The sequence below is a fragment of the Bos grunniens genome, chromosome 15 (assembly GCF_055505025.1).
Source record: "Bos grunniens cultivar Pamir isolate PY7600 chromosome 15, Bosgru_T2T1.0, whole genome shotgun sequence".
Taxonomy (NCBI): domain Eukaryota; kingdom Metazoa; phylum Chordata; class Mammalia; order Artiodactyla; family Bovidae; genus Bos; species Bos grunniens.
In genome coordinates, this window is record NC_141179.1 from 78,442,277 (window position 1) to 78,468,846 (window position 26,570).

At 44.4% G+C, this 26,570-nt stretch overlaps 3 protein-coding genes across 6 annotated transcripts in view; 2 read left to right on the top strand and 1 right to left on the bottom strand.

Moving 5' to 3' along the window:
• Positions 1-1,867: 1,867 nt before the first annotated feature.
• The window catches only part of LOC147358563 (olfactory receptor 4B1-like), a 47,816-nt gene continuing 23,113 nt past the window's right edge, over positions 1,868-26,570 (top strand). For 2 of the 3 annotated variants that reach the window (XM_086341695.1, XM_086341692.1), the window contains exon 1: positions 1,868-2,006. The gene's annotated coding sequence lies outside the window, so the exon portion shown is untranslated. The remainder of the gene's footprint in view (positions 2,007-26,570) is intronic. The other variant, XM_086341693.1, reaches the window with a different exon arrangement.
• Positions 1,873-26,570, top strand: part of LOC147358564 (olfactory receptor 4B1-like) — a 62,601-nt gene continuing 37,903 nt past the window's right edge. Inside the window, exon 1 of one of the 2 annotated variants that reach the window (XM_086341697.1) lies at positions 1,873-2,006. The gene's annotated coding sequence lies outside the window, so the exon portion shown is untranslated. The remainder of the gene's footprint in view (positions 2,007-26,570) is intronic. The other variant, XR_015142399.1, reaches the window with a different exon arrangement.
• LOC147358565 (olfactory receptor 4S2-like) lies at positions 16,286-17,734 on the bottom strand. Its single transcript, XM_086341700.1, has one exon. It carries the CDS (start codon positions 17,666-17,668, stop codon positions 17,030-17,032), a length of 639 nt encoding a protein of 212 aa, XP_086197826.1. The 5' UTR covers positions 17,669-17,734; the 3' UTR covers positions 16,286-17,029.

Below are 26,570 nucleotides of genomic sequence, written 5' to 3' on the forward strand. Positions count from 1 at the left end.
TAAAGGAGCAGGAGACAGGAATCCCAGGAGCGTGAGAGAGGGGATGGCAGGTGAGCTGAATCTTGAGCAGGATTTTAGGAGGAGGATACAAGGGGGAAGGCAGAGGGTGAATGTGCCCGCGTGGAGGCTGGTGAGATGTGAGCTTGCAGGGAGGGTGGGGCAAGGTGAGGTGAGGTGGTGGCTGATGGCCCTGGCAGGGAAGAACCCTGGGACTGTAAGCCTGGTTGATGGAAACGGCCTCACCTTTAAGATGCTGACCAGTCCTGTGTGTGTGTACATACATAAATAAGTTAACTTACTGAGACGTGGGCTTCCCTGGTGGCTCAGACGGTAAAGGATCTGCCCGCAGTGTGGGACTCCTGGGTTCGATCCCTGGGTCGAGAAGATCCCCTGGAGAAGGGAATGGCAACCCTTTCCAGTATTCTTGCCTGGAGAATACCATGGATGGAGGAGTCTGGCAGGCTTCAGCCCAGGTTGCAAAGGATCGGGCACGACTGAATGACTAACACACACACACACACACACACACACACACACACACTACTTTGTCTTCACTATTTTCTTTGCGTGGAAAGCGCATGGTGGTCACAAAGGTGAGTAACCACAGTAAGATGGACGCAGGGGGCGCACCAGACTCTTGGCTGGTTAGTGGGAGTGAACGGTGTACTTTCCCGCACAGAAGAGACCACGCTGGAGCGTGCTCAGCCTGAGCCTCCAGGTCCCATGAGGTCCTCCGTGGTCTTCGCCGTTGGGTCCTAGCGGGTCCTTCGTTTGCTTTGCTGATCGCACCCCCTCCGTCCTTGTCTCTCTCCCCACTCCCCTTTCTCTATTTCTCATCCTCCTCGCCTGCGCCAGCCATCTGGAGACAACAGCTAAATGCTGGCCTGCTTGCCAAGTCAAAACAACTCCTGAGAGTTCCAGCACATTCCTGAGTTGTTTGTTTGAAACACTGGGTGGAATCAGGTAGTTTTCCGGGCACAGATTCCTGTAGTGTGTCCAGGTCTGCCCGGAGCCTGTTGCTGTAATTACTTTTCTGATTAGGTAGAGAGCACAGGTCTGGAGCATATGACAATGTAATTGTTCCAGATGTGACTACTTGCCTCAGTGAGGATAGGAAATCTTTTGCTTTTAAAAAGAGGCTTCCAGACGTATGGTGGTAAGAAGGACGTTGCAGGTCCAAAGTTCAGAGGCCTGAGCACAGAGTTCCCTGTGCTACATGGTAGATCCTTGTTGGTTATCCATTTTCAACGTAGCAGTGTGTACTCGTCAGGGGGACTTCCAAGTTGAGTCAGCGGTAAGGAATCTGCCTGCCAGTTTATGAGACACAAGAGATGAGGGTTTGATCCCTGGGTCAGGACGATGCCCTGGAGGAGGAAATGGCAACCCACTCCAGTATTCTTGTCTGGAAAATCCCATGGACAGAGGAACCTGGTGGGCTATGTATGTATAGTCCATGGGGTTGCAAAGAGACATGACTGAGCACACACTCACACCCACCCACTCTCTCTCACACACACACACACAAACACACACTCACACAGGTCAATACCAAACTCCCTAGCTATCCCTCCTCTGAAATGCTTACTCTCTGGTAACCATCAATTTGTTCTCTTAAAAAAAAGATGGGAAGCACTAGGTGGCAGAGAGCTGAAGTTTGCCTGGGGAGTTTGGAGAGCAACATCTGTGGCTTGTTGAGTCCACAGCCTCAAGGGCCTGAGTCGACTTGGGCCCGGGTGGGCGTCTTCTCGTTAAATCCTAAGCGGTCTAGAGACTCAGTTTCTTCGGAGGGCATCGTCCTGCATGTATTTTGAATCCATCCACACGTCTTGAATGGTCCCCTGACCATTACCGCTTCAACTGGAAAGCTTCCAGGGCCTACCTTCATGTCCCCGCAGGGGAACTTGAGGGTTAGTTCAGAAAGAAGGAAGACGGAGGAGTGTGGTGACGGGTGACGCTGTGATGTGCCGAGACAGTCAGCGTATTGCCTAGGACATCTGAAACACCAGGTAGGTGCAGCTGTTTTTTTTTAATCAACTTAGATTTGTTTTGATCAAGTACTGTGGGCTGGCAGTGGGCCCTTGGTATGTACCTTTGTGGGGGGAAATAAAAAGGCATGATCATTGCCCTTGTGGAATTTAAGGGCCTACAGAGAGGCAGGAAGTGAAGAAGCAATTGAACACGTACCTGTTGATCCCTTCCAGCTGGAATGAGAGAGCAAGCCCCGAGGGAGTGGGCGGGGGCAGCCTCGGACAAACTGCGGCAGGAGTGGGTTTGGCATTTGAAGGGCAGTGTGGTCTCTGGGGCCTTGTTGGTAAAGGAGCTAAGGCGCGATATGAAGCCAGAGAGGAAGTCAGGGCCCATCGAGTGGAGCTTCGTGAGCCGAGGTCCGGAGAGGCTACAAGCCCTGGGAGGCCATCAGAGTTTCCAGAGCAGAGTCCTGACACGCTGGTCTCTGCATGGAGCTCGGGCTGCCGGGAGCCCGGAAGCAGGGAAGTCTGTTAGAGCCTCTGGTGTAGCAATGGTTTTGGAAACAGATGAATGTATAGCCCGTGAGGCCTTCCCGTGAGGCTCAGACGGTAAAGAATCCACCTGCAGTGAGGGAGACGCGGGTTCGATCCCTGGGTTGGGAAGATCCCCTGGAGAAGGGAATGGCTGCCCACTCCAGGATTCTTGCCTGGAGAACTCCAGGGACGGAGGAGCCTGGCGGCCTACAGTCCACGTGGTTGCAGTAGAGTCGGTTATGACTTTCACTTTGACTTCACAGCCCTTGAAGAGGAACTAAATGTTCTTGGCTTTAAAGGCTAAACTGCTCTTATTTTGTCCGGTTTGGCTGCTTCTCTTCGGCGTTCTCTCACTTCTCTGATTAAATGCATCCTGTTTCTGGCTGTGTTGGGTCTTACTGCTGTGTGGAGGCTGTCTCTAGTTGCGGCGATCGGGGGCTGCTCTCCTGTGGTGGAGCGTGGGCCCTCGGGTGTAGGGGCTTCAGTGGTTGGAGCCCCCAGGCTCTATGGTTGTGGTGTATGGGTTTAGTTGCTCCATGGCGTGTGGGATCTTCCCAGACCAGGGATGGAACCCGTATCCCCTGCCTTGGCAGGAGGATTCTTAACCACTGGACCACCGTGGAAGTCCCTAAGTTTATTCCTCGGCTAAAATTTTTCTGCAGACAAGAGGCAGGCAGAGGACACGGTGGGGAGAGTGGGGGAGGTCTGTCCTGGGAAGGGCCCAGAGGGTCCAGCTTGCTTACAACAGGAAATAAAAATCAAGTGCTGAAGTGAGAAAAGCAGTTTATACAACTATAAGAAAATAATTCCAGGAAGCAGTTAGGTAAGCATATAAGAAGACAATAAAGATAACGCCACAGGGAAGTAATGGTGTGGTTATAATTTTTAAAAAAATGTATTTATTTTTGGCTATGCTGGTCTTTGTTGCTCTGAGGACTCTTCTCTAGGTGCGGTGAGTGGGGCCTGCTCTCTAGCTGCAGGGGCAGGCTTCTCATCTCAGCAGCCTCTCCTGGTGCAGAGCCCAGGCTCTAGGGCCAGGAGGCTCAGTGTTGCGGTTCCCGGGCTCTAGAGCACAGGCTCTGTAGTTGGGTCTTAGCTGCTCCGTGGCCTGTGGGATCTTCCCAGACCAGGGATCAAACCCATGTCCTCTGCATTGGCGGGAGGATTCTGTACCACTGAGCCTCCAGGGAAGCTCCCATTGGTGGGGGGCTATGAGTGGCTTTTATTTTTACTTTCCTAAATTTTATAATTTTCCCCACTGAGTATGGAGTTCTTGTTGAGACTACTTTAAAACTTTAGCATTTTTCTTCTTGACTTAGAAAAGTAAGCTGTAACATATTTCAAGATATACTTGTCCAAATTTACCAAGTTCTTCAAAATGAGTGTGAATCCAAGGCTTTTTTGAGTACCTCCAGTTGCAGGGAGTTTGTTAAAAAGTGAAAGTTAAATTTACGGTATTAGATTCTGAGCTGTTAAGCTGGAGAGAACGGGGCCCACCTTCTTGGTCCTGGTTGAGTGTGTGTCTGCCAGGGTGGAGGGCCTGGTGGGGACCTGGGGGGCAGGGGGAGGAGGCAGGGGCAAAAGGCAGGGGGAGAAGAGGATGAGCCCTGCTCCTCAAAGTTCTTACAGCTCTCCCACCCCATCTGGGGTTCCACAGCTCCCTTGCTGGATGGTCCCTGGGCCCTCTGAAGAAAAACAGAAGAGCCTAGGCGTTACCCTATAAATGGTGTGTGTGCTCAGTCATTGTGTTCAACTCTGCCGCTCTGTCCACGCAACTGCTATTTTCTACAGGGGATCTTCCCGACGTAGGGATTTCCCAGCATCTGTAGACACAGCCTAACTTAACTTTCTTGCAGGCAGTTGAGGCCCGGCAGCTACTTTGCATATCGCCACTAGATGGCGCCAAAGGACTGAGCTGAGAAAGCAATTCAGGTTGTCAGATGGCAATGGAGGAAAACAGGTTTGCAAAAAATAAAGTCAGAGAGCTGGCTGGCTTTGAAGGGAGCACGGGTCATATTGTCCCCGAGGGTGTACAAGCAGCTACCACCTTCGTGGGAGGTAGGGGCGGAGGTGGAGGAGCTGGAGTCAGGGCCAGGAATTTCTGGTGCTCAGTAGCAGTCACCACTCTACTGGGAGCGTGGACAGGGCCCGAGGTGTAGGAGCAGAAACCCTGAGGATCGGGTCTGAGCTGGTTCATGGATCCCTTGCAGGCGAGTGCGCATTCCTCGGCCGTGGCACTTCTGTCGAGAACAGAACCAGGAGCAAGAGTGGCTGCAGTGGCCTCCCTGTGTGGGTGGGGTGCATACTGGGGCAGTACTGAGAACCCAGTCAGAGCCGCAGGCAGTTTTCAGTCTCTTTCTCTGCGCTCTTCCCAGGAATAAGCAAACATACATGTACAATCTTCACAAGTGAAGTCTTGGTTGCCTTTAGCCCTCTTGTATGTCTCTGGTTTTAGAACCAGCTAAGGGGACTCTTGGGTCCCTAGGAGTCGGACACGACTGAGCGATTTCACTTTCTCTTTTCACTTTCATGCATTGGAGAAGGAAATGGCAACCCACTCCAGTGTTCTTGCCTGGAGAATCCCAGGGACAGGGGAAGAGCAAAACCCAACTCCACATTGGATCTGTTTGTTTGACTTTAACCTTTGCTTTTCATTGCTTTTGTTATTATAATCGGTAACAGGATGTTGGCTATAGCTGTGGCACCCCACTCCAGTACTCTTGCCTGGAAAATCCCATGGACAGATGAGCTTCATGGGACACAGTCCATGAGGTCACAAAGAATTGGACATGACTGAGTGACTGAGCAGGAGAAGGCAATGGCACCCCACTCCAGTACTCTTGCCCGGAAAATCCCATGGACGGAGGAGCCTGGTAGGCTGCAGTCCATGGGGTCGCTAAGAGTTGGACACGACTGAGCGACTTCACTTTCACTTTTCACTTTCATGCATTGGAGAAGGAAATGGCAACCCACTCCAGTGTTCTTGCCTGGAGAATCCCAGGGATGGAGGAGCCTGGTTGGCTGCCGTCTATGGGGTCGCAGAGTTGGACACGACTGAAGTGACTTAGCAGCAGCAGCAGTTCAGTCGCTCAGTCGTGTCCGACTCTTTGTGACCCCATGGACTGCAGCACACCAGGCCTCCCTGTCCATCACCAACTCCTGGAGTTTACCCAAACTCGCCCATTGAGTCAGTGATGCCATCCAACCATCTCATCCTCTGTCGTCCCCTTCTCCTCCTGCCTTCAATCTTTCCCAGCATCAGAGTCTTTTCCAGTGAGTCAGTTCTTTGCATCAGGTGGCCAAAGTATTGGAGTTTCAGCTTCAGCATCAGTCCTTCCAGTGAATATTCAGGACTGATTTCCTTTAGGATGGACTGGTCTATAGCTAAAAGCAGATGTAAGGGCCTGCCTCTGGGAACCTGCCCCTCTGCCTGAATGTCAAACTAAAGTGCCTTTGTTCAACTCTCAGGGAGACCTTCTGACCCTGTCCACCTGCGAATGGCGGCAGGAAAGAGGAAATTAATATATTCCATTCCTGCACCACCCCATGCTGGCCAAGCCAAGAGATGTTTTCAAGATTTATTCCCTCTTTGGGCTTCCCAGGTGGCGCTAGTGGTAAAGAACCTGCCTGCCAATGGAGGAGATATAAAGAGTTGCAGGTTCAATCCCTGGGCCAGGAAGAGCCCCTGGAGAAGGAAATGGCAACCCACTCCAGTGTTCTTGCCTGGAGAATCCCTTGGATAGAGGAGCCTGGTGGGCTACAGTCCGTGGGGTGGCAAAGAGTTTTTTAGTGACTAAAGAGCAACAATGGCCTTTTCACTTCCTGCCCTCCTCCTCCCCTCTCTGTTCTATAAAAGAAACTGGCATCCAGACCCCAGAAGATGTCTATGGCACTAGCCTGCCATCAGATACCAGGCCTCAACACCTCCTCTCTTGATCACTGGCCTGTCCTGCAGCGAGCAGACTGAGCTTTGATTTGGAAACAGTCTTCCCAGTGTCAGACCCTGGGCCTGGGGCACCCAGTAGAAGTAGAAACAGACTTTATTTTCATGGGCTCCAAAGCCACTGTGGACAGTGGCTGCAAGCCATGAAATTCAAGACGCTTACTCCTTGGAAGGAAAGCTGTGACAAACCTAGACCTTGTATTAAAAAACAGAGACATTGCTTTGCCGACAAAGGTCCATAAGATCAAGCTATGGTCTTTCCAGGAGTCATGTACAGATGTGAGAGTTGGACCATAAAGAAGGCTGAGTGCTGAAGAATTGATGCTTTTGAACTGTGGGGCTGGAGAAGACTTTTGAGAGTCCCTTGGACTGCAAGGAGATCAAACAAGTCAATCCTAAAGGAAATCTACTCTGAATATTCATTGGAAGAACTGATGCTGAGGCCGAAGCTCCAATGCTTTGGCCACGTGATGCAAAGAGCTAATTCACTGGAAAAGACCCTGATGCTGGGAAAGATTGAAGGCGGGAGAAGGGGCAACCGAGGATGAGGTGGTTGGATGGCATCACCGACTTTGATGAGTCAGAGTTTGAGCAAACTCTGGGAAATTGTGAAGGACAGGGAAGCCTGGCGTGCTGCAGCTCAGGGGGTCTCAAAGAGTTGGAGACAACTTAGCGACTGAACAACAACAACTTCACTCCAGGAGGATCCACAAAACCACGATAGCCCCTCCTCTTCTGTGTGTGCTCTGCTAAGGCATGTTCTGAGCTGACCACTTCATCTCATCCCCAACTCATTATCGACCTCTCTTTACAGTCTTGTAATTATTGTTAATGTTCCCTTGCGAAATCTGTGACAAGGTTGGTTGAAAACATCATTTCGGTAATCAAAGAAGAGATTTGGTGAAAGGAAGATACAGTTTAACTGTTTATTTTCTAGTATCTTTTGGTCTTTATCTTTCAATGATGACCAAAGATAGATTTCATCAATCTGTGGTTTGTCAAGGGACATAATTTAAAAACAAATAAAAGTTATTGATGATGATGATAAAAAAAGAAAAGAAACTCAGAAGTTGATATTCTGAGAAGAGATGGTATCCATCATTATGTGAGAGATAAAGGACTTCTGCTATTAAGGCAGAGGTGGCCTTGAGCCATTAGTTGGGTAAATAAATGATGTGATTTAATTTGTGAAGTGAAAAATGGTGAAATAGATTGAGTGGTGAGATTTCACCAGATGGTGAAATAGATCGAATGAGTTAGCTAAACGAACTGGTTTTATAAGGAATAACCCCCAGATCTCAATGGTTTAATGCCTATGTCACAGTTTAATGTGGCTGGCACTATTTAAGGCTTCCCCAGCTTTAACCCCAGCTTGTCGAGGTCATCCAGGGGTCACCATCCAGCTGGCAGATGAGGAAGAGAACTCAGGAGTCCGTGCAGGGAGGATTCTATGGTCCAGGTGTGTACGTGACATGTACCGCTTATGTCCACCTTCCATCGGTGGGGAACAGCATTTGGCCGGGTTCCCCGGAAGAAGAGAGTTGTGGGTCCTGCTGAGCATGTGCGTCCTGTGCCTCTGATGTCAGACCAGTGGATAAAATGTTCAGCATAGTGCCTGGCACCTTGCAGGGATTCCATGAATGGTGGTCTCCTCCTCCCTTCCAGAGCCACCTGTCTAGGGAAGAAGTAGATGGGAAAGAAATGGCTTCTGTTCTGCATTGGCATGGCAACCCAGCTGCTTCTAAAATGTATGATTCTGTGGACCTAACGGGGATACTGGGAGATGCTGTGTCCTGGTTGAGGTCTACAGTACGCTTACAGGTGTTGGGAGCTGTGAGCTCATTAGTGACTTGCACATTAGTGGGGATGTGTTCTTGAAGCTTCCAACCATGCCTGTAATTACTTACCTGAAGCTCCTGGGGATCTCAAGGAGGGAAAGAAACTTCTTCGTTCTGAAGAACCCCCAAGGGATGGCATTAATTTGCTCCTTCGCAAACTTTTCCTAACTCTTTGCCTCAGCTCCTGAGGGCATAATTAATTGCCGGAAGTTGTCATCATGCCAGAAAACCTGAGTGTGGCCTCCAGAAAGTGGAGGAGTAACTGATCACTGTAGTCACAGAACGGAAAACTAATTGGCTCTTTTTCTTCCCTTGATGATCCTTGTAGCAGCAGAGAACTTTTTCTATTAAATGCGAAGAGGCTAACATCTGAGTTGGGGAGTGTTAGTGGAAACTGCTGAGAATACATGGATTTGATCAACAGTTTTCTTTTTTACATTTACATTGTATTACACATATGTTTTTTCAACTTTTAAAAAAGTTTCATAATACATTTTAGAGCTCTTTCAATATCAGTGTATGTAGATATGCTCACCTGTATTAGGCCTGGTTGCCATAGCAAAATATCAGATGGGGTGGCTTAAGCAACGGGAATGTAATTCTCGTAGTTCTAGAGACCAGCAGCCCAAGATCAAGCTGCTGGTGGATTTGGTTCCCTGGTAAGGACATGCTTCCTGGCTTGCAGAGTCTGCCTTCCGGCTGTGTCCTGACGTGGCGGAGAGAAATAGAGAGAGAGAGGGTTCTTCTGCTAATTCCATCATCAAGGTTCTACCCTCATTACCTCCTCTAACTCTAATTACTTCCCAAAGACTCCATCTCAAATGCCATCACAATAAGGGTTAGAACTTCAACACATGAATTTTTGGCAGACACAGTTAGTCCATGGGCTTCCCTCGTAGCTCAGATGGTAAAGAATCTGCCTGCAATGCAGAAGACCCAGGTTCGATTCCTGGGTTGGGAAGATCCCCTGGAGAAGGAAATGGCAACCCACTCCAGTATTCTTGCCTAGAGAATCCCATGGACAGAGGAGCCTGGTGGGCTACAGTCCATGGGGTCTCACAAGAGTCGGACATGATTTAGTGATGAAACCACCACCAGTTAGTCCATAGCATCGTTCTTTATTTTCTATTTTATTTTTAATTTCAGCTTTGTTGACGGATTGACAAATGAAATCATGAGATAGTTAAAGTATACGTGGTAGTGATTTGATATATATATACACACACACACATACATTGTAAAAGGACTCCCCCATCTAGTGATGGCACATCCATCACTCTGCAAACTCACATATTTACCTTTTTTGGTGAGAATATTCAAGGTCTACTCTTTTAGTGAATTTCGATTATACAGTATGGTGTTGTCAACTTTAGTCCCCATGCTGGACGTTAAATCCTCTGACCTTATTCATCTTATAACTGAAAGTTTGTACCTTTCACCAACTTTCCCTATTTCCCCCGCCCTCCAGTGCCTAGAAACTACTTTTCTACTCTCTCTTTCTGAGTTTGACCTTTTATTTTAGATTCCACATATTAACCTCTTTATTACTATATCACACTGTGCTTTTTCTCTTGTTACATTCTTTTTTTTTAAATCTGTGTATTTATTTGGCTGCAACAGGCCTTAGTTGCAGCATGTGGGGCCTTCACTGAATCGTGTGGAATCTTTCCTTGAAGCACATGGACTCTCTAGTTGTGGCTGAAACAGTGCAAGGGCTCAGTAGTCGAGGTGTGTGGGCTTAGTTGCTCCGTGGCATGTGGGATCTTACGTCTCTGACCAGGGATCGAACCTGAGTCCCTTGCTTCAGAAGGCAGATTCTTAACCACTGGGCCACCAGGGAAGTCCCTCTTATTACATTCTTTGACGAAAAGTATATTTTTTTCTCATATAAGAGCAGCAACTCCTGCTCTGTTTTGGTTTCTATTTGCATGGAATGTCTTTCTTCATTACTTCACTTTCTGTCTATGCCTTAAAGTTGAAGGGGTATAGGCAGCATATAGTTGGATCTTATCTTTTTAACTCACTGAGATACTCTGTGTCTTTTGATTGGAGAATGTGTTCATTCACATTTAAAGTAACTGTTAATTGGTATGGACTTACTATTGCCATTTTAATTTAATTGTTTTCTAGCTGTTTTATAATTCCTTTGTTTCTTTCTTCCTCTTGGTCTCTTCCTTTGTGATTTGATGATTTTCTGTAGTGGTATGCCTAGATTCCTTTCTTTTTTTATCTTTTCGGAGAAGGCAATGGCGACCCACTCCAGTACTCTTGCCTGGAAAATCCCATGGGTGGAGGAGCCTGGTGGGCTGCAGTCCATGGGGTCACAAAGAGTCGGACACGACTGAGCAACCTCACTTTCACTTTTCACTTTCATGCACTGGAGAAGGAAATGGCAACCCACTATGGCTTTTTGTTTGTGTTTACCTTGAGGCTTACATGAAACATATTTATAATAGTCTATTTTAAGCTGATGACAACTTAAGTTCAAATGCATACTAAAGATTCACATTTTTACTACCCCAAACGTTTGTATTTTTGATGTCACAATTTATGTCTTTTTACTATGTGTGTCTGTTAACAAACTATTGTAGTTATAGTTATTTTTATGCTTTTAATGTTTAGTCATAAAACTAGAGCTATAAGTCATTTACTCACCACTGTTACAACACTGGAATATTTTGAATTCAACTATATATTTAACTTTATCAGTGAGATTTATATTTTCATATGTTTTGCTGTTACTAATTAGAGTCCTTTCACTTTAGCTTGAACAATTTCCTTTAACACGTCTTATAGGACCCGTCTAATGGTGATCAATTCCTTCACCTCTTGCTTGTCTGGGAAACTCTTGCTCTTGCCTTCAGTTCCGGAGGACAGCTTTGCTGGGTAGAGTATGCTGGGCAGCGCTTCCCGCCCTTTGCACATTGTCTCCTTCTGGACCGCAAAGCTTCTGCTGAGAAACCTGTTGATAGTCTTATGGGAGTTCCCTTTTACATAAGAAGTTGGTTTTCTCTTATTGCTTTTAAAGATTCTCTCCTTGGTGTTAACTTTGCCAGTTGAATGGTAATATGTCTTGGTGTGAGGCTTTTTGTACTCATCTTATGTGTAACTTCCTGGGCTTCTTGGATCTGGATATCTGTTTCTTTCTCCAGGTCAGGGAAATTTCCAGCCATCATTTCTTTTTCATAAATTTAAAGATTGTTTATTTATTTATTGGCTATTCAGGACCTGGGTGTTCACTGGAAGGACTGATGTTGAAGCTGAAACTCCAATACTTTGGCCACCTGAGTCAGCGGAGAGCTGACTCATTTGAGGGTTCAGGATGGGGAACATATGTATACCTGTGGTGGATTCATGTTGATATATGGCAAAACCAATACAATATTGTAAAGTTAAAAAATAAAATAAAATAAATTAAAAAAAAAAGAAAAGACCCTGATGCTGGGAAAGATTGAGGGCAGGAGGAGAAGGGGATGACAGAGGATGAGATGGTTGGATGGCATCACCGACTCAGTGGACATGGGTTTGGGTAGACTCTGGGAGTTGGTGATGGACAGGGAGGCCTGGCATGCTGTGGTTCATGGGATCGCAAAGAGTCGGACACGACTGAGTGACTGAACTGAACTGAACTGAACAGGATCTCATTGGATTGGATGATATATTGTCATGGGGGAGGGAAATATTTCCCTACTAGTAGACTACTCAGTCTACTGAGTCAAATGCTAATCTTTTCCAGAAACATCTTCATGGGCACACACAGAAATAATGTTTAACCAGATATTTGGCATCATGTGGCTCAGTCAAGTTGACACATACAATTAATCATCATAGACATCTACTGAGACTCAGTATTATCTGAATCCAGACAGTGGCAGAGGAAAGAGTGTGGAGCATGTTCATGAGAGGCTTCCTGTGGTCAGGGCTGAAAGTGGTCCATGTCACTCCTCACCTTCTATTGGACGGATCTTATTTACGTTCACTCCTGACTACAGCAGTGGTCAGCAGTGTGAGATAGCTGTGTGCCTATGGGAGGGAAGAGCAGATCAGTGAGAGATATTTCCTATTGATTTGTGAGATATTATACAGCATGGGTAGCGATTTCTCATTCTCCTTTGCGGCTTTGGGCTCATCTTGGCTCATCTGAATCGCAGCCATCTCCTCCAGATGGCCTCTGTGTTAGGCTATTGGTCCCACAGCCCCTGTTGCAGGGTTATCTCCTCACTGAAGCCCCCAAAGAAGATCCCCCGACTTCCAGCCACCTTTCACCTCCTTCATGGGACTAGCAGGAACCCCTATATTTTCATACCACACAGAAGATCTATACACTAAAATTTTTATTTTGCTGTACTTTACGCTTATTCATGTACCAAAGATTTCCTAATTTCATTATTTAAAGTTTCAGTATGTTTTGATATTTGTGTATAATGTTTAACCACGAAAAATAAGGTTTGTGAAGGTGTGACTTTCAGAATAGATGACTAAGTAGCTCACAAAACCTATCTCCAAGAAGCAACAACAAAACTGGACAAAACTGTCAAAAAGAATGATTCAAAACCCCTGGATATTGACCAGAAGCATACAACAAACTGGAAAGTGCTTATTCAAGAAAACTTACCTAGCCTTGGAAAGAAGAGCGGGAATCTTTGGGCATTTTATTTTGAGGCTGTCCCCATCCACTCACCTACTAGTTACATGGTGTAGACATTCTATTGGGGCGGAGCATCAGTCTGTAAGGACAGGGATCTATGCTTCTAGACAGGGTTGACTATTTGGAGCAGAGTGAAGACAATTTCAGGTCCAGGGTCGTTGTTGAAAGCGATAGTGATCTCAGTGACTGAAAATCAGAGACACTCAGCACTGCATCTCTCCTAAGGTCTTGAGACTTTTTTGAGGCAAGCGACAGTTTGGCAGAGAAATGAAAAATGTGACAGGAAGATCTGGGGAATTATCTCTCTTCTCAGTTTTCTTTTTATTCATTACAGTAGAAAAACTCACTGAAGCAGTCCATGAAGGTCACTGCAGAGGACCTTCACTGCATAGTGAATCAGAGTGGAGAGTGGTTCTGAAGCACAAATAGAAGGGTTCGTGAGTCCACCATGAGGGCTCTCAGCATCTGCTCTCAACCTCATTTGGTCTATGGTTTATGTTCTCTGCAAAGGAAATTAGTCATGGTTCTGTGGGATGCTGTCAGTTCAATCAGGATCTCATCTGAATCCTAAAATGTTAGCTATTACTGTGCTCTTGATATAAGGTAGGGGAAAAAAGGAAGGATAGCATACAACAATTGGAGAAGGAAATGGCAACCCACTCCAGTGTTTTTGCCTGGAGGATCCCATGGGCGGAGGAGCCTGGTAGGCTGCAGTTCATGGGGTTGCTAGAGTCGGACACGAGTGAGCGACTTCACTTTCACTTTTCACTTTCATGCATTGAAGAAGGAAATGGAAACCCACTCCAGTGTTCTTGCCTGGAGAATCCCAGGGACGGGGGAGCCTGGTGGGCTGCCGTCTATTGCGTTGCACAGAGTCGGACACGACTGAAGCGACCTAGCAGCAGCAGCAGCATACAACAATTACTACATGCGTACATACAACAATTAGCACACAACAACTGCTATAGTTCCTGCTTCTGCAGCCAGTCAGTAGTCATCAACTGGCCCGTAGCCTGTACTGCCCTTAGACACAGGCGTGTGGGATCCCAACACCGGGTGCTATGCCCCAGGAGGTCAGCTTTTCAGAGCACCTTTCTCGAAATTTTAAAAGTCTCCATTTAGTGCTCAAAGGATAGCACTAAATGGAAAAGTATCTAGGATAAGTATACTTCCTTATCCTGCAGGAGGTTTTTAAATCTCCTGAAAGATAAAGAAGCTCACTACTCAGAACTGTTCGAACTTCCTGGGTTTCAGTGACGAGAGGTTGAAGGTGCTAGGCCGTCATGTAAAATTCACAGGCTGTTTATTGCACTGCTGCTGCTACTGCTGCTAAGTCGCTTCAGGTGTGTCCGACTCTGTGCGACCCCATAGACGGCAGCCCATCAGGCTCCCGTGTCCCTGGGATTCTTCAGGCAAGAACACTGGAGTGGGTTGCCATTTCCTTCTCCAATGCATGAAAGAGAAAAGTGAAAGTGAAGTCATTCAGTCATGTCCGACTCTTCGCGACCCCATGGACTGCAGCCTACCAGGCTCCTCTGTCCATGGGATTTTCCAGGCAAGAGTACTGGAGTGGATTGCCATTGCCTTCTCTGGTTGCACTACTTCAAGATTTAAACTGTACATTTTGATCTGTTCTGGCTATTGTTTAAACAATTTAGTAAACCTGCTCAGAAAGTAGAACTCTCTTCTCTTCAAGACATGCACACTGAGTTTAAATTATTTTAATATTTGTGTATATTTCCCCCTTTTACTGTAAACCTATGTCAATGGTTGAACTCCCTAGGCAACATCTCTCAGGTTGAGTTTGTGTGTAAACATTTATTGGAAAGTGCTCCCAGTATTAACTTCTGTATGATAATGAAGAGGGCAGAATTGGACAGAGGGGGATGTCAAACCATGATATAGGGACAAAAAGATCTGGGAGGGTCCCCCAAGAGCCTTAGAGCCGGGATGGCCCTTTGGAGTTGTCTCAAGTTGAGGCAGGAGGCCCAGGTCTTCTCACCATCCACTGACCATTCTTGCGTGCAGTCTGCAGAGGACGAGGGTGTGATTCTGGTGCTGCCCTGGGGGACGGCAGTGTCTAGAGAGGAATAAGGACTCAGGCATGAGCAGCCATCCCTCCGGGCAGCTGAGGGAATTAAGGGGCCTGTGGGTGGCTCACCACAGCATCCACTAAAACCCTTTCCTTGACTCAGATAGTCCAATGGCAAGCATGTTTTTAAACATTCTGAATCCAGTATCGCTTGTACTACAGCATCCACAGAAACAATTCCTATTGATGAACTGTTTAAAGAAAGCTATGTGAGAGAAACTCCTTAACCTCAAATTAAATTCTTAAAACGAGAGTTGCCTAGGTGTCTGGGGTTGCCAAGTTAATGGTAAGAACAGTAAGGTTCACGAATGCAGTTCTTATCATAGAAACATTGGTTTCACCTGCAGTTCCATCTCATTTGATTGTGTAACCCTGGGAAGTGGTTGGAACAGTAGCATCAATCCATTTAACAAATCGAGAAACATACAAAGCAAAGGAGAGTGAAATCCATTTCAGCATTTGGTTTTGGTATCATCCCTTTATTAGAAAACCTGGACAGCGCATCAAAAAGCAGAGACATTCCTTTACCGACAAAGATCCATCTAGTGAAGGCTATGGTTTTTCTAGTAGTCATGTATGGATGTGAGAGTTGGACCATAAAGAAAGCTGAGGACCGAAGAATTGATGCTTTTGAACTGTGATGTTGGAGGAGACTCTTGAGAGTCCCTTGGACTGCAAGGAGATTCAACAAGTCCATCCTAAAGGAAATCGGTCCTGAATATTCATTGGAAGGACTGATGCTGAAGGTGAAACTCCAATACTTTGGCCACCTGATGGGAAGAACTGACTCATTTGAAAAGACCCTGATGCTGGGGAAGATTGAGGGCAGGAGGAGAAGGGGATGACAGAGGATGAGATGGTTGGATGGCATCACTGACTCAATGGACATGAGTCTGAGCAAGCTCTGGGAATTGGTGGTGGACAGGAAAGGCTGGTGTGCTGCAGTCCATGGGGTTGCAAAGAGTCAGACATGACTGAGTGACTGAACTGATATACCTGACATCAGTTCAGTTCAGTTCAATCACTCAGTCATGTCTGACTCTTTGTGACCCCATGGACTGCAGCACACCATGCTTCCCTGTCCATCACCAGCTCCCTGAGCTTGCTCAGACCTGATGTACCTGACATGTCTTGTGACTTAGAGGCATTGCCCAGAGACAACAATACTATCTGCTATGAAACACACTATGTTTGGTGTCAGAATTCTCTGTACAAATGTTTAATCCACTCAGGGCTCCCAGTAGGGAATCTCTCTCTCTCTTTTTTTTAATATAAATTTATTTATTTTAATTAGAGGCTAATTACTTTACAATATTGTATTGGTTTTGCCATACATCAACATGAATCTGCCACGGGTGTACATGAATATCTCTTATCAGATATTTGAATATCACTAAAGCTGAGCGACGAAGAATTGATGCTTTTGAGTTGTGGTGTTGGAGAAGACTCTTGAGAGTCCCTTGGACTGCAAAGAGCTCTAACCAGTCCATTCTGAAGGATATCAGCCCTGGGATTTCTTTGGAAGGAATGATGCTAAAGCTGAAACTGCAGTATTTTGGCCACCTCATGCGAAGAGTTGACTCATTGAAGAAAACTCTGATGCTGGGAGGGATTGGGGGCAGGAGGAGAAGGGGACGACAGAGGATGAGATGGCTGGATGGCATCACTGACTCTGTGGACTTGAGTCTCAGTGAACTCCAGGAGTTGGTGATGGACAGGGAGGCCTGGCGTGCTGCGATTCATGGGGTCGAAGAGTCAGACACGACTGAGCGACTGAACTGAACTGAACTGAACTGAAAGTCAAACCACTAGTGACTAGTAAGGTTGGTCCTCCAAAGTAGGTCTTTAGACTTCAAATCCAAGACTCTTTATATTGGATTAATATTAAATTGCTTATTTGTGTGATGAGATTAAGGGCTGATTACTGACTATTCTCAGCAACCATTTTTGGAAACTGGTACAACTGAGGCTGTTCCAGTACCACTGAACTTCCTATCAGGGTCTCTCCTATTTCTGCCCAACAACCTCTTGATCCAGTCTCTTCATGGCATTTTCCACCTCCATGTTTCTCAGGGTGTAGGTCAGAGGATTCGACTTGAATGTGATGATGGTGTAAAATACAGCCACTATCTTGTCCTCAGGGAAAGTGGTGGAAGGTCTCAGGTACATGAAGAGGCAGGAGACGAACAGCAAGATGACTGCAACGATATGGGAAGCACATGTGGACAGGGTTTTGTGCCTTCCCTCTGATGAGCAGGTCTTTAAAGAAAGCAAGATGACAGTGTAAGAACCAACAAGAATGACAAAGGAGCTCAGTGAAATCACGCCACTGTTGGCCACCACAATTAGCCCTACCACATATGTGTCTGTGCAAGCCAGCTTCAGTAAAGGGTGGACATCACAGAAGTAGTGGTCGATCAGGTTGGGGCCACAGGAAGGCAGTTGTACAGTGAGCATGGTCTGGACCACAGTATGCACAAACCCTCCTAGCCAGCAGAACGCCAGCAAGATGGAGCAGAATTTCCAGTCCATGATGGTCAAATAGTGCAGAGGCTTACAGATGGCTGCAGACCTGTCATAGGCCATCACTGTGAGGATAAGGATTTCTGTGCAGCCAAACAGGTGGGAGAAAAAGAGCTGGAGCATACAGCCAACAAGAGACTCTTTTGTCCTTGACTTGAAAGTCAATAATCAGCTTGGGGGCTGTGACAGAGGAATAGCAGATGTCAACAAAGGATAGGAAGCTGAGGAAGAAGTACATCGGAGAGCTGAGATTTGGGTTCCTTAGAACAGTCATTATGAAAAAATTTCCTGTCATGAGGATTATATAAAAGAGTAGGAACAAAATGAAGCATAGTTGCTGTACTTCCTTATTTTGGGAAAGACCCATGAGGATAAATTCAGTAACATTATTTCCCATGAAACCTGGAAGTTCATAAGAGAGAAATGCTTTGTGATTTACCTGTTGGAAAAAGGATAAAGGGCAATTAGATTGGGGCACATGATATAACAGTATTGCTTTTATTTTTTAGCAGTTATTTACGAAGTTCCTCCCTTAAAGGTTTTGGTTTCATTATACTTTGTTTCTTAAAATTACTTGAGACTAAGGGTGGGACAGAGGGAGCAAGAGGACAGAAAAGAAAAGCTGATGGGTTTTAAATATATTTAGGCATGGAGTCTAGGTTCTCCACTTGTCAGTTGTCTGAATCATAGTTGCTTGAGAATTTAAATCATATCTTCTTTTTAAATCAAGTTTACAAGTGATGAAGTCCACTCTCCTATTTCAGGATGCTTTCCCCCATGTTCCAGTTGATATGTGGAATGTGAAGTGAAGTGAAAGTTGTTCAGTCATATCTGACTGTTTGCAACCCCTATATAGTGGACTATACAGTCCATGGAATTCTCTAGGCCAGAATACTGAAGTGGGTAGCCTTTTTCTTCTTCAGGGGACCTTCCCAGCCCAGGGATTGAACCCAGGTCTCCTGCATTGCAGGTGGATTCTTTACCAGCTGAGCCACAAGGGAAATATGGAATCTATGTAAACACACACACACATTTGTTATCATAAGTATTGATACATGTCTTCAAATGTACAACTTTGAGCCAGACCTGTGATGTAATGAGCCTTCTGTGTAGCTCTTTGGCCTCCCAAATTACTTTCAACCTGATTGTCTTTATCACATTCAGTTCAGTTCAGTCACTCAGTCATGTCTGACTCTTTGCGACCCCATAGACTGCAGCACACCAGGCTTCCCTGTCCACCACCAATTCCCAGAGCTTGCTCAAACTCATGTTCATTGAGTTGGTGATGTAATCCAACCATCCCATCCTCTGTCATCCCCTTCTCCTCCTGCCTTCAATCTTTTCCAGCATCAGGGTCTTTTTTTTTTTTAATTTTATTTTATTTTTAAACTTTACATAATTGTATTAGTTTTGCCAAATATCAAAATGAATCCATCACATGTATACATGTGTTCCCGATCCTGAACCCTCCTCCCTCCTGCCTCCCCATACCATCCCTCTGGGTCGTCCCCGTGCACTAGCCCCAAGCATCCAGTATCGTGCATTGAACCTGGACTGGCATCTCGTTTCATACATGATATTTTACATGTTTCAATGAGTCAGTTCATCACATCAGGTGGCCAAAGTATTGGAATTTCAGCTTCATCATCAGTCCTTCCAATGAATATTCAGGACTAATTTCCTTTAGGATGAACTGGTTGGATCTCCTTGCTGTCCAACGGACTCTCAAGAGTCTTCTCCAACACCGCAGTTCAAAGGCATCAATTATTCAGTCCTCAGCTTTCTTTATGGTCCAACTCTCACATCCGTACATGACTACTAGAAAAACCATAGCTTTGATTAAATGGACCTTTGTCAGCAAAGTAATGTCTCTGCTTTATAATATGCTGTCTAGGTTGGTCATATCTTTTCTCCCAAGGAGCAAGTGTCTTTTAATTTCATGGCTGCAACCACCATCTGCAGTTATTTTGGAGCCCAGGAAAATGAAGTCTGTCACTATTTCCATTGTTTCCCCATCTATTTGCCATGAAGGGATGGGACCGGATGCCATCATCTCAGTGTTTTGAATGCTGAGTTTTAAGCTGGCCAGCTTTTTGAATGAAGAGTTTTTATCACATTAGATTATTATATTATTCTGGGACTTCACTTTTTGTCTCTTCTCATCTGTTTAGAAGTTGCAGAAAGCGCATAGAGGCTTCACAAAATGGAAATACCATTTGCAAGATACTCAAATCTTCAGATTCTACTTGACATTAATTGTTACAGGATTTGGGGAGGTACCAGTTCTCAATTAGGTTTAGTAGTGCCTCTGACAATGACCAACTGTGAGATCTGGGTAAGTTATTTGTCTTCACTGAGACCTAATTTCTTTCATCAAAGGATTGACTCTAGAAGGTCAATCCCTCTAGAGAACACCAGGGTCTCCTCCAGTTAATGTTATATCATGAAATTTAGGGTTATCTCCCCAATACAAAGAATCATTATCATTGAATATGATTTCTTTCTTTTACTGTTTTTGTGTCTCTTTGAACCAAAGATGAATAAAGGTGGGGACAATGTGTATTTATTTTTGTATTGGTTTATTAGTTTGGCAAGTGATTTAAGCTTTTTTAAACTTCATCTTTCAAAGGGAAAGCTACTAACTACTTCAGAGAATTATTTCAAGTACCAAACCTAGTCCAGCATATTGAAAGTGCTCATTGAATTATGCCTTTTGATTTTCCAACTCGATTTCCAGTACTTGCATTTTGTTATGAAACTTTTCAAATATATACAGAATAGAGATAATAAGTGCTCATATACTTGTTTAGTCACTGGGTCCTTTGTAACCCCATGAACTTGCAGCACCCCAGGCTTCCCTGTTCTTCAGTATCTCTCAGAGCTTTGCTCAGTCTCATGTCCACTGAGTCAGTGATGCTATCTAACCATCTCATTACTCAGATTAAAAAATGATTTTACCATTTTTACCACAATAATTCTGTGGTAAAGTTATTTTACCACATTTGTTTCATGGGTCTCTCTTTTTCCTTACTTTTTTGTTCCAAATTATTTTAGTGGAAATCTGTAATCACATCACTGCAACTTCAGTATCCAAGTCTCTGAAATTAAGGCATTAAAAAAAGTAAGCATGAGGCCTTAATCACATCTAATAATATTACCAGTAGTTTCCCGGTATCTGGTCTGCTGTAGCCATGTTTTCTTCCCACCTCTTCTTATAGTAATGAGTTGAGCGCCTGCTTTGCCTGCTGTGTGGAATAGGGTCACTCACTATGAGTAACTGAATACCTGCCGTATGGACAGTGTGATTAAAAAAGTGAACTTTCAATTTTATTTAAATTTAATTTTTAGAAGTAAAGTGATATAAAATGTTTGACATCATAAAAACTTGTATAATTGAGTTAAACAAGATTTTAATATTACAAAAATCAGTTCAGTATAGTTCGGTCACTCAGTCATGTCCGACTCTTTGCAACCCCATGGACTGCAGCATGCCAGGCCTGCCTGTCCATCACCAACTCCCAGAGCTTACTCAAACTCATCTCCATTGAGTCGGTGATGCCATCCAACCATCTCATCCTCTGTCATCCCCTTCTCCTCTTGCCTTCAATCTTTCCCAGCATCAGGGTCTTTTCCAGTGAGTCAGTTCCTCACATCAGTTGGCCAAAGTATTGGAGTTTCAGTTTTAGCATCAGTCCTTCCAATGAATATTTCAGACCAATTTCTTTTAGGATGGACTGGTTGGATCTCCTTGCAGTCCAAGGGACTCTCAAGAGTCTTCTCCAACACCACAGTTCAAAAGCATCAGTTCTTTGGTGCTCAGCTTTCTTCATGGCCCAACTCTCACATCTATACAAGACTACTGGAAAAACCATAGCTTTGACTAGATGAACCTTTATCTGCAAAGTAATGTCTCTGCTTTTTAATATGCTGTCTAGGTTGGTCATAGCTTTTCTTCCAAGGACTAAGCATCTTTTAATTTCATGGCTTCAGTCACCATCTGCAGTGATTTTGAAGCCCAAGAAAATGAAGTCTGCTACTGTTTCCACTGTTTCCCCATCAATTTGCCGTGAAGGGATGGGACCAGATGCCATGATCTCAGTTTTTTGAATGTTGAGTTTTAAGCCAGCTTTTTCACTCTCCTCTTTCACTTTTTTCAAGAGGCTCTTTAGTTCTTCAATTTCTGCCATAAGGTTAGTGTCATCTGTGTATCTGAGGTTATTGATATTTCTCCCAGCAATCTTGATTCCAGCTTATGCTTCATCCAGTCCAGCATTTTGCATGAAGTGCTCTGCATGTAAGTTAAATAAGCAGGGTGACAATATACAGCCTCGACATACTCCTTTTCCTATTTGGAACCAGTCTGTTGTTCCATGTCCGGTTCTAACTGTTTTTTCTTCACCAGTGTACAGATTTCTCAGGAGGCAGGTGAGATGGCCTGGTATTCCCATCTCTTTAAGAATTTTCCACAGTTTGTTGTGATCCACACAGTCAAAGGCTTTGGCATAGTCAATAAACCAGAAGTAGAATTTTTTCTGGAACTCTCTTGCTTTTTCTATGATCCAGCAGATGTTGGTAATTTGGTTTCTGGTTCCTCTGACTTTTCTAAATCCAGCTTGAACATCTGGAAGTTCTCAGTTCATGTACTATTGAAGCTTTGCTTAGAGAATTTTGAGTATTATTTTGCTAGTGTTGTGTGATGAGTGCAATTATGTGGTAGTTTTAACATCCTTTGTCGTTGCCTTTCTTTGGGATTGGAATCAAAACTTAACCTTTTTCAGTCCTGTGCCCACTGCTGAGTTTTCCAAATTTGCTGGCATATTGAGTGCAGCACTTTAAAAGCATCATCTTTGAGGACTTGAAATAGCTCAGCTGGAATTCCATCACCTCCAATAACTTTGTGATGCTGCTGGTGCTTCCTAAGGCCCACTTGACTTTGCACTTCAGGTTGTCTGGATCTAGGTGTGTGACACCACCATGGTTATCTGGGTCATTAAGGTCTTTTTTTGTATAGTTCTGTGTATTCTTGCCACTTTTTCTTAATATCTTCTGCTTCTGTTAGGTCCATACCATTTCTGTCTGTTATTGAGCCTATCTTTGCATGAAATGGTCCCTTGGCATCTCTAATTTTCTTGAAGAGATCTCTATTCTATTCTATTCTATTGGTTTCCTCTATTTCTTTGCACTGACCACTAAAGAAGGCTTTCTTTCCTCTCCTTGCTCTTCTTTGGAATTCTGCATTCAGATGGGTATATCTTTCCTTTTCTCCCTTGTCTTTCACTTCTTTTCTTTTCTCAGCTATTTTTAAGCCCCCCTCAGACAACCATTTTGCCTTCTTGCATTTCTTTTTCTTTGGGATGGCCTTGATCACTTCCTCCTGTACAATGTCACTAACCCTTGTCCATAGTTCTTCAGGTACTCTCTCTATCAAATTATAAAAATAAATTCTATCCAGTGCACCAGCCCCAAGCATCCAGTATCGTGCATCAAACCTGGACTGGCGACTCATTTCATATATGATATTATACATGTTTCAATGCCATTCTCCAAAATCATCCCACCCTCTCCCTCTCCCACAGAGTCCAAAAGACTGTTTTATACATCAGTGTCTCTTTTGCTGTCTCGTATACAAGATGGTATGGGGAGGGAGGAGGGAGGAGGGTTCAGGAGGGGGAACACGTGTATACCTGTGGCGGATTCATGTTGATATATGGCAAAACCAATACCATATTGTAAAGTTAAAAAATAAAATAAAATAAAAATAATAAAAAATACATATAAAAATAAAAGTAATAAAGTACGTACTCTGGAAAAAAAATAAATTCTATCTATTTTTTTTGCTTTTATTATGTGGTTACAAAAGTATTTAAAATGACAATGTGGCTTGTATTCTGTTTCTTTTCCACAGTGCTGTACTGAGAATTAGGCTCTGGTGTGTGACCATAATATCTAATTTAGTTGTTGTAACACTCTGAAGTATGTAGAACTAAATAATAGGTTTGCTGCTGCAAACTGTCCGACTCTGTGTGACCCCATAGATGGCAGCCCACCAGGCTCCGCCGTCCTTGGGATTCTCCAGGCAAGAACACTGGAGTGGGTTTCCATTTCCTTCTCCAATGCATGAAAGTGAAAATAGGTTTGAGGTCTTCTTAATAGGAAAGTTCATATTTTTTAAAGGCCAATGGAAATTTTACATTTAAGTGATATAATGTAGCACAGGCTAAGACAATATTTTATAACAATTCAATCTTCATTCTACCAATGACCAGCTATGACTGTGGATAAACTTAGTTTTCCTTACTGGGTTTTATTTCTTATGCAAATAGTGGGACGAGTTCTACGTACTCCACAGTGTCACTACAATTAAATTAGATATTATGGTCATGTTTGAGGGCTTCTTGGGCTTCCCTGGTAGCCAACTTGGTAAAGAATCCACCTGCAATGCAGAAGACCCCAGTTTGATTCCTGGCTTGGGAAGATCTGCTGGAGAAGGGATAGGCTACCCACCCCAGTATTCTTGGGCTTCCCTGGTGGCTCAGCTGGTAAAGAATCTGCCTGCAATGCGAGAGACCTGGGTTTGATCCCTGGGTTGGGAAGATCCCCTGGAGAAGGGAAAGGCTACCCACCCCAGTATTCTTACTTGGAGAATTCCATGGACTGTATAGTACATGGGGTCTCAAAGACTCAGACACGACTGGGTGACCTTCACTTTTGAGGTCTTCTTTATTCTTCTAGGGTCTCTGGGAGAGAACTGCCATGTTAATTAACTTAAATAAAATGTAATTAACCAAGTGGACACCAGTACTCTGTGATAAGTTAGTGGAGTCCTGATATCTGTGCCCTTGGTAGACCCACCGGCTTATAACTAAACAGTCGTTTTGACTGTGGGACAGGCAGAGTCTTAGAAAAGGGTTCTGATCATGGAGAAGCATATTCAAGCTCCCCCATTATCCTGCCGGAGTCTCAGACTCAGCAGGATCCCTTTACCCATCTTCCCTCCCCACACCGTTACCTGCCACGTGCTGCTGCAACGAGGCGTGGGTTTTTCCACATATGCCAGAAGCTTTCAATCAGTGGATGAACACGGATTGAAGCAAAATCTAACGAATGAGACTTTCAGTTCAGTTCAGTTCAGTTCAGTCTCTCAGTCGTGTCCGACTCTTTGCGACCCCATGAATCGCAGCACGCCAGGCCTCCCTGTCCATCACCAACTCCCGGAGTTCACTCAGACTCACGTCCATTGAGTCAGTGATGCCATCCAGCCATCTCATCCTCCATCATCCCCTTCTCCTCCTGCCCCCAATCCCTCCAGCATCAGAGTCTTTTCCAATGAGTCAACTCTTTGCATGAGGTGGCCAAAGTACTGGAGTTTCAGGATGAGACTTTAGGCTTCTCCAAATGCTGTCTCCACTGCCTGACTAGATGATCAGTCCCTGAGAAAATCTATCATCACACTTGTCCTGAAAGAGGTGGCTTTCCAAAAGTCTGGTGTAGATGCATTTTTGACCCCTTTAGGTATCTTATGTTTATTAAAACCATCGTCTTTGAGATTACTTGGTGTCTCCTGAAAAATAGTCCCCCATTTATTACTTAGAATTGCTGCCTTGGTCACAAAGCAAGGTCATTTGTTTTGATGCCTAGCGCAAAGCTAAGTTTTTACATTGTTAAGATCTTGGCAAGTTTTCAGTAAACAGGAAGGACAGAGGATAAATATAGAATAGAAATATGTGACTGAGAACATTTGAAAGTTAACTTACTTTCTCACCGAGATCCAGAGTTGCTCGTCATTTCAGTATAAATTTGGTCAAGGGTCCCAGTTTAAGGCTCTTTCAAGTCCAAATGCTATGGCTTGAGAAGGAGAAAGAAAAGCCCCTTGATACCCCTGGATGCCATGCTGTCACCATCCTGAGTAATTAGCTCCCTTGAGCCTTCCAAGCTGCTTTCCCTGTTGAAAATTCTGACTAAAGATACACAAAACTTTCCCCGCTGCATTGGTCAATGTGGGAACCCTCTTGGGACATGACTGCTTTTTATGGTCCCTGGATGTGGATCGCCATGGATACCCATCCTTTAATTTAACTGTAATGGATTCCACTGGTTAAATACTTACTATGTGTTCTGCATTATTATAAGCACTTTATAGACATTGCATGGCTTCTTGTTTTGTCTTTAGGGCCTCAGATGAACTGAATGGATGGAATCAGGATTCTTGTTTTGAGGCTTCCATGCACAACCTGTTCAGTATTATTTTAATAAGTAAATGCCTGTAAGCCATAATGTAGTCCAAGTGTTGAGCATTATGAATAACTTAAATCCGCGTGCTTGTTCGCTAGCCTATCCCATTGTCTGTCCTTGAACTCCAAGGAGTAACTTTATTTTAAAGTCTGTGTCTTTTATTGTTTTGATTTAGGATATTTTAAGATTGAATGCTGTTTCTTGACTTTCATGCCATTTTGATAGTTTTGTAAAAGGCCCCTACTTTTTTTTTTTTCATTTTTAGGTTAGTTATCTTTTTTATTGATCTTAGAAGTCCTTTTTATATAATTTGGATTTTACCAGACACTGAATCCTTTGGTGCCTTCATCTTGGACTTTCCAGCCTTCAGATCTGTAAAATTTCTGTTATTTGTAACTTACCCTGTCTTACAGGGCAGGAAACTGAAGATATAAGCCTGGATGAGGAGAATAGGAGGCATGTGGGAAAAGCACAAACCCTCAAACAGACCCCCCTCTATTATGGAACAAAATAGTAAACAAAACAGGTGACCAAGCATAGCAAAGCAGAAGCAGAGTCATAGGTCCAGAGAACAAACCCATGGTTGCCAGAGGGGAGAGGTGAGAAGGAGGAGGCAGGTGAGGGAGGTTGAGAACAAGCTTCCACTTCCTTGTTGTCTGTTAACATTTGCTTTATGTATTTAGGTGCTCCTCTGTCGGGTGCATATATGTTTATAATTTCATATCTTCTTGAATTGACCTCTTATCATTGTGTATTTTCCTTTTTTGTCTCTTATTACAGTCTTTAAAGCATA

Coding starts and splice junctions, on each gene's coding strand:
- LOC147358565 (XM_086341700.1), bottom strand. CDS start 17,668: ATGCTCCAGCTCTTTTTCTCCCACCTGTTTGGCTGCACAGAAATCCTT.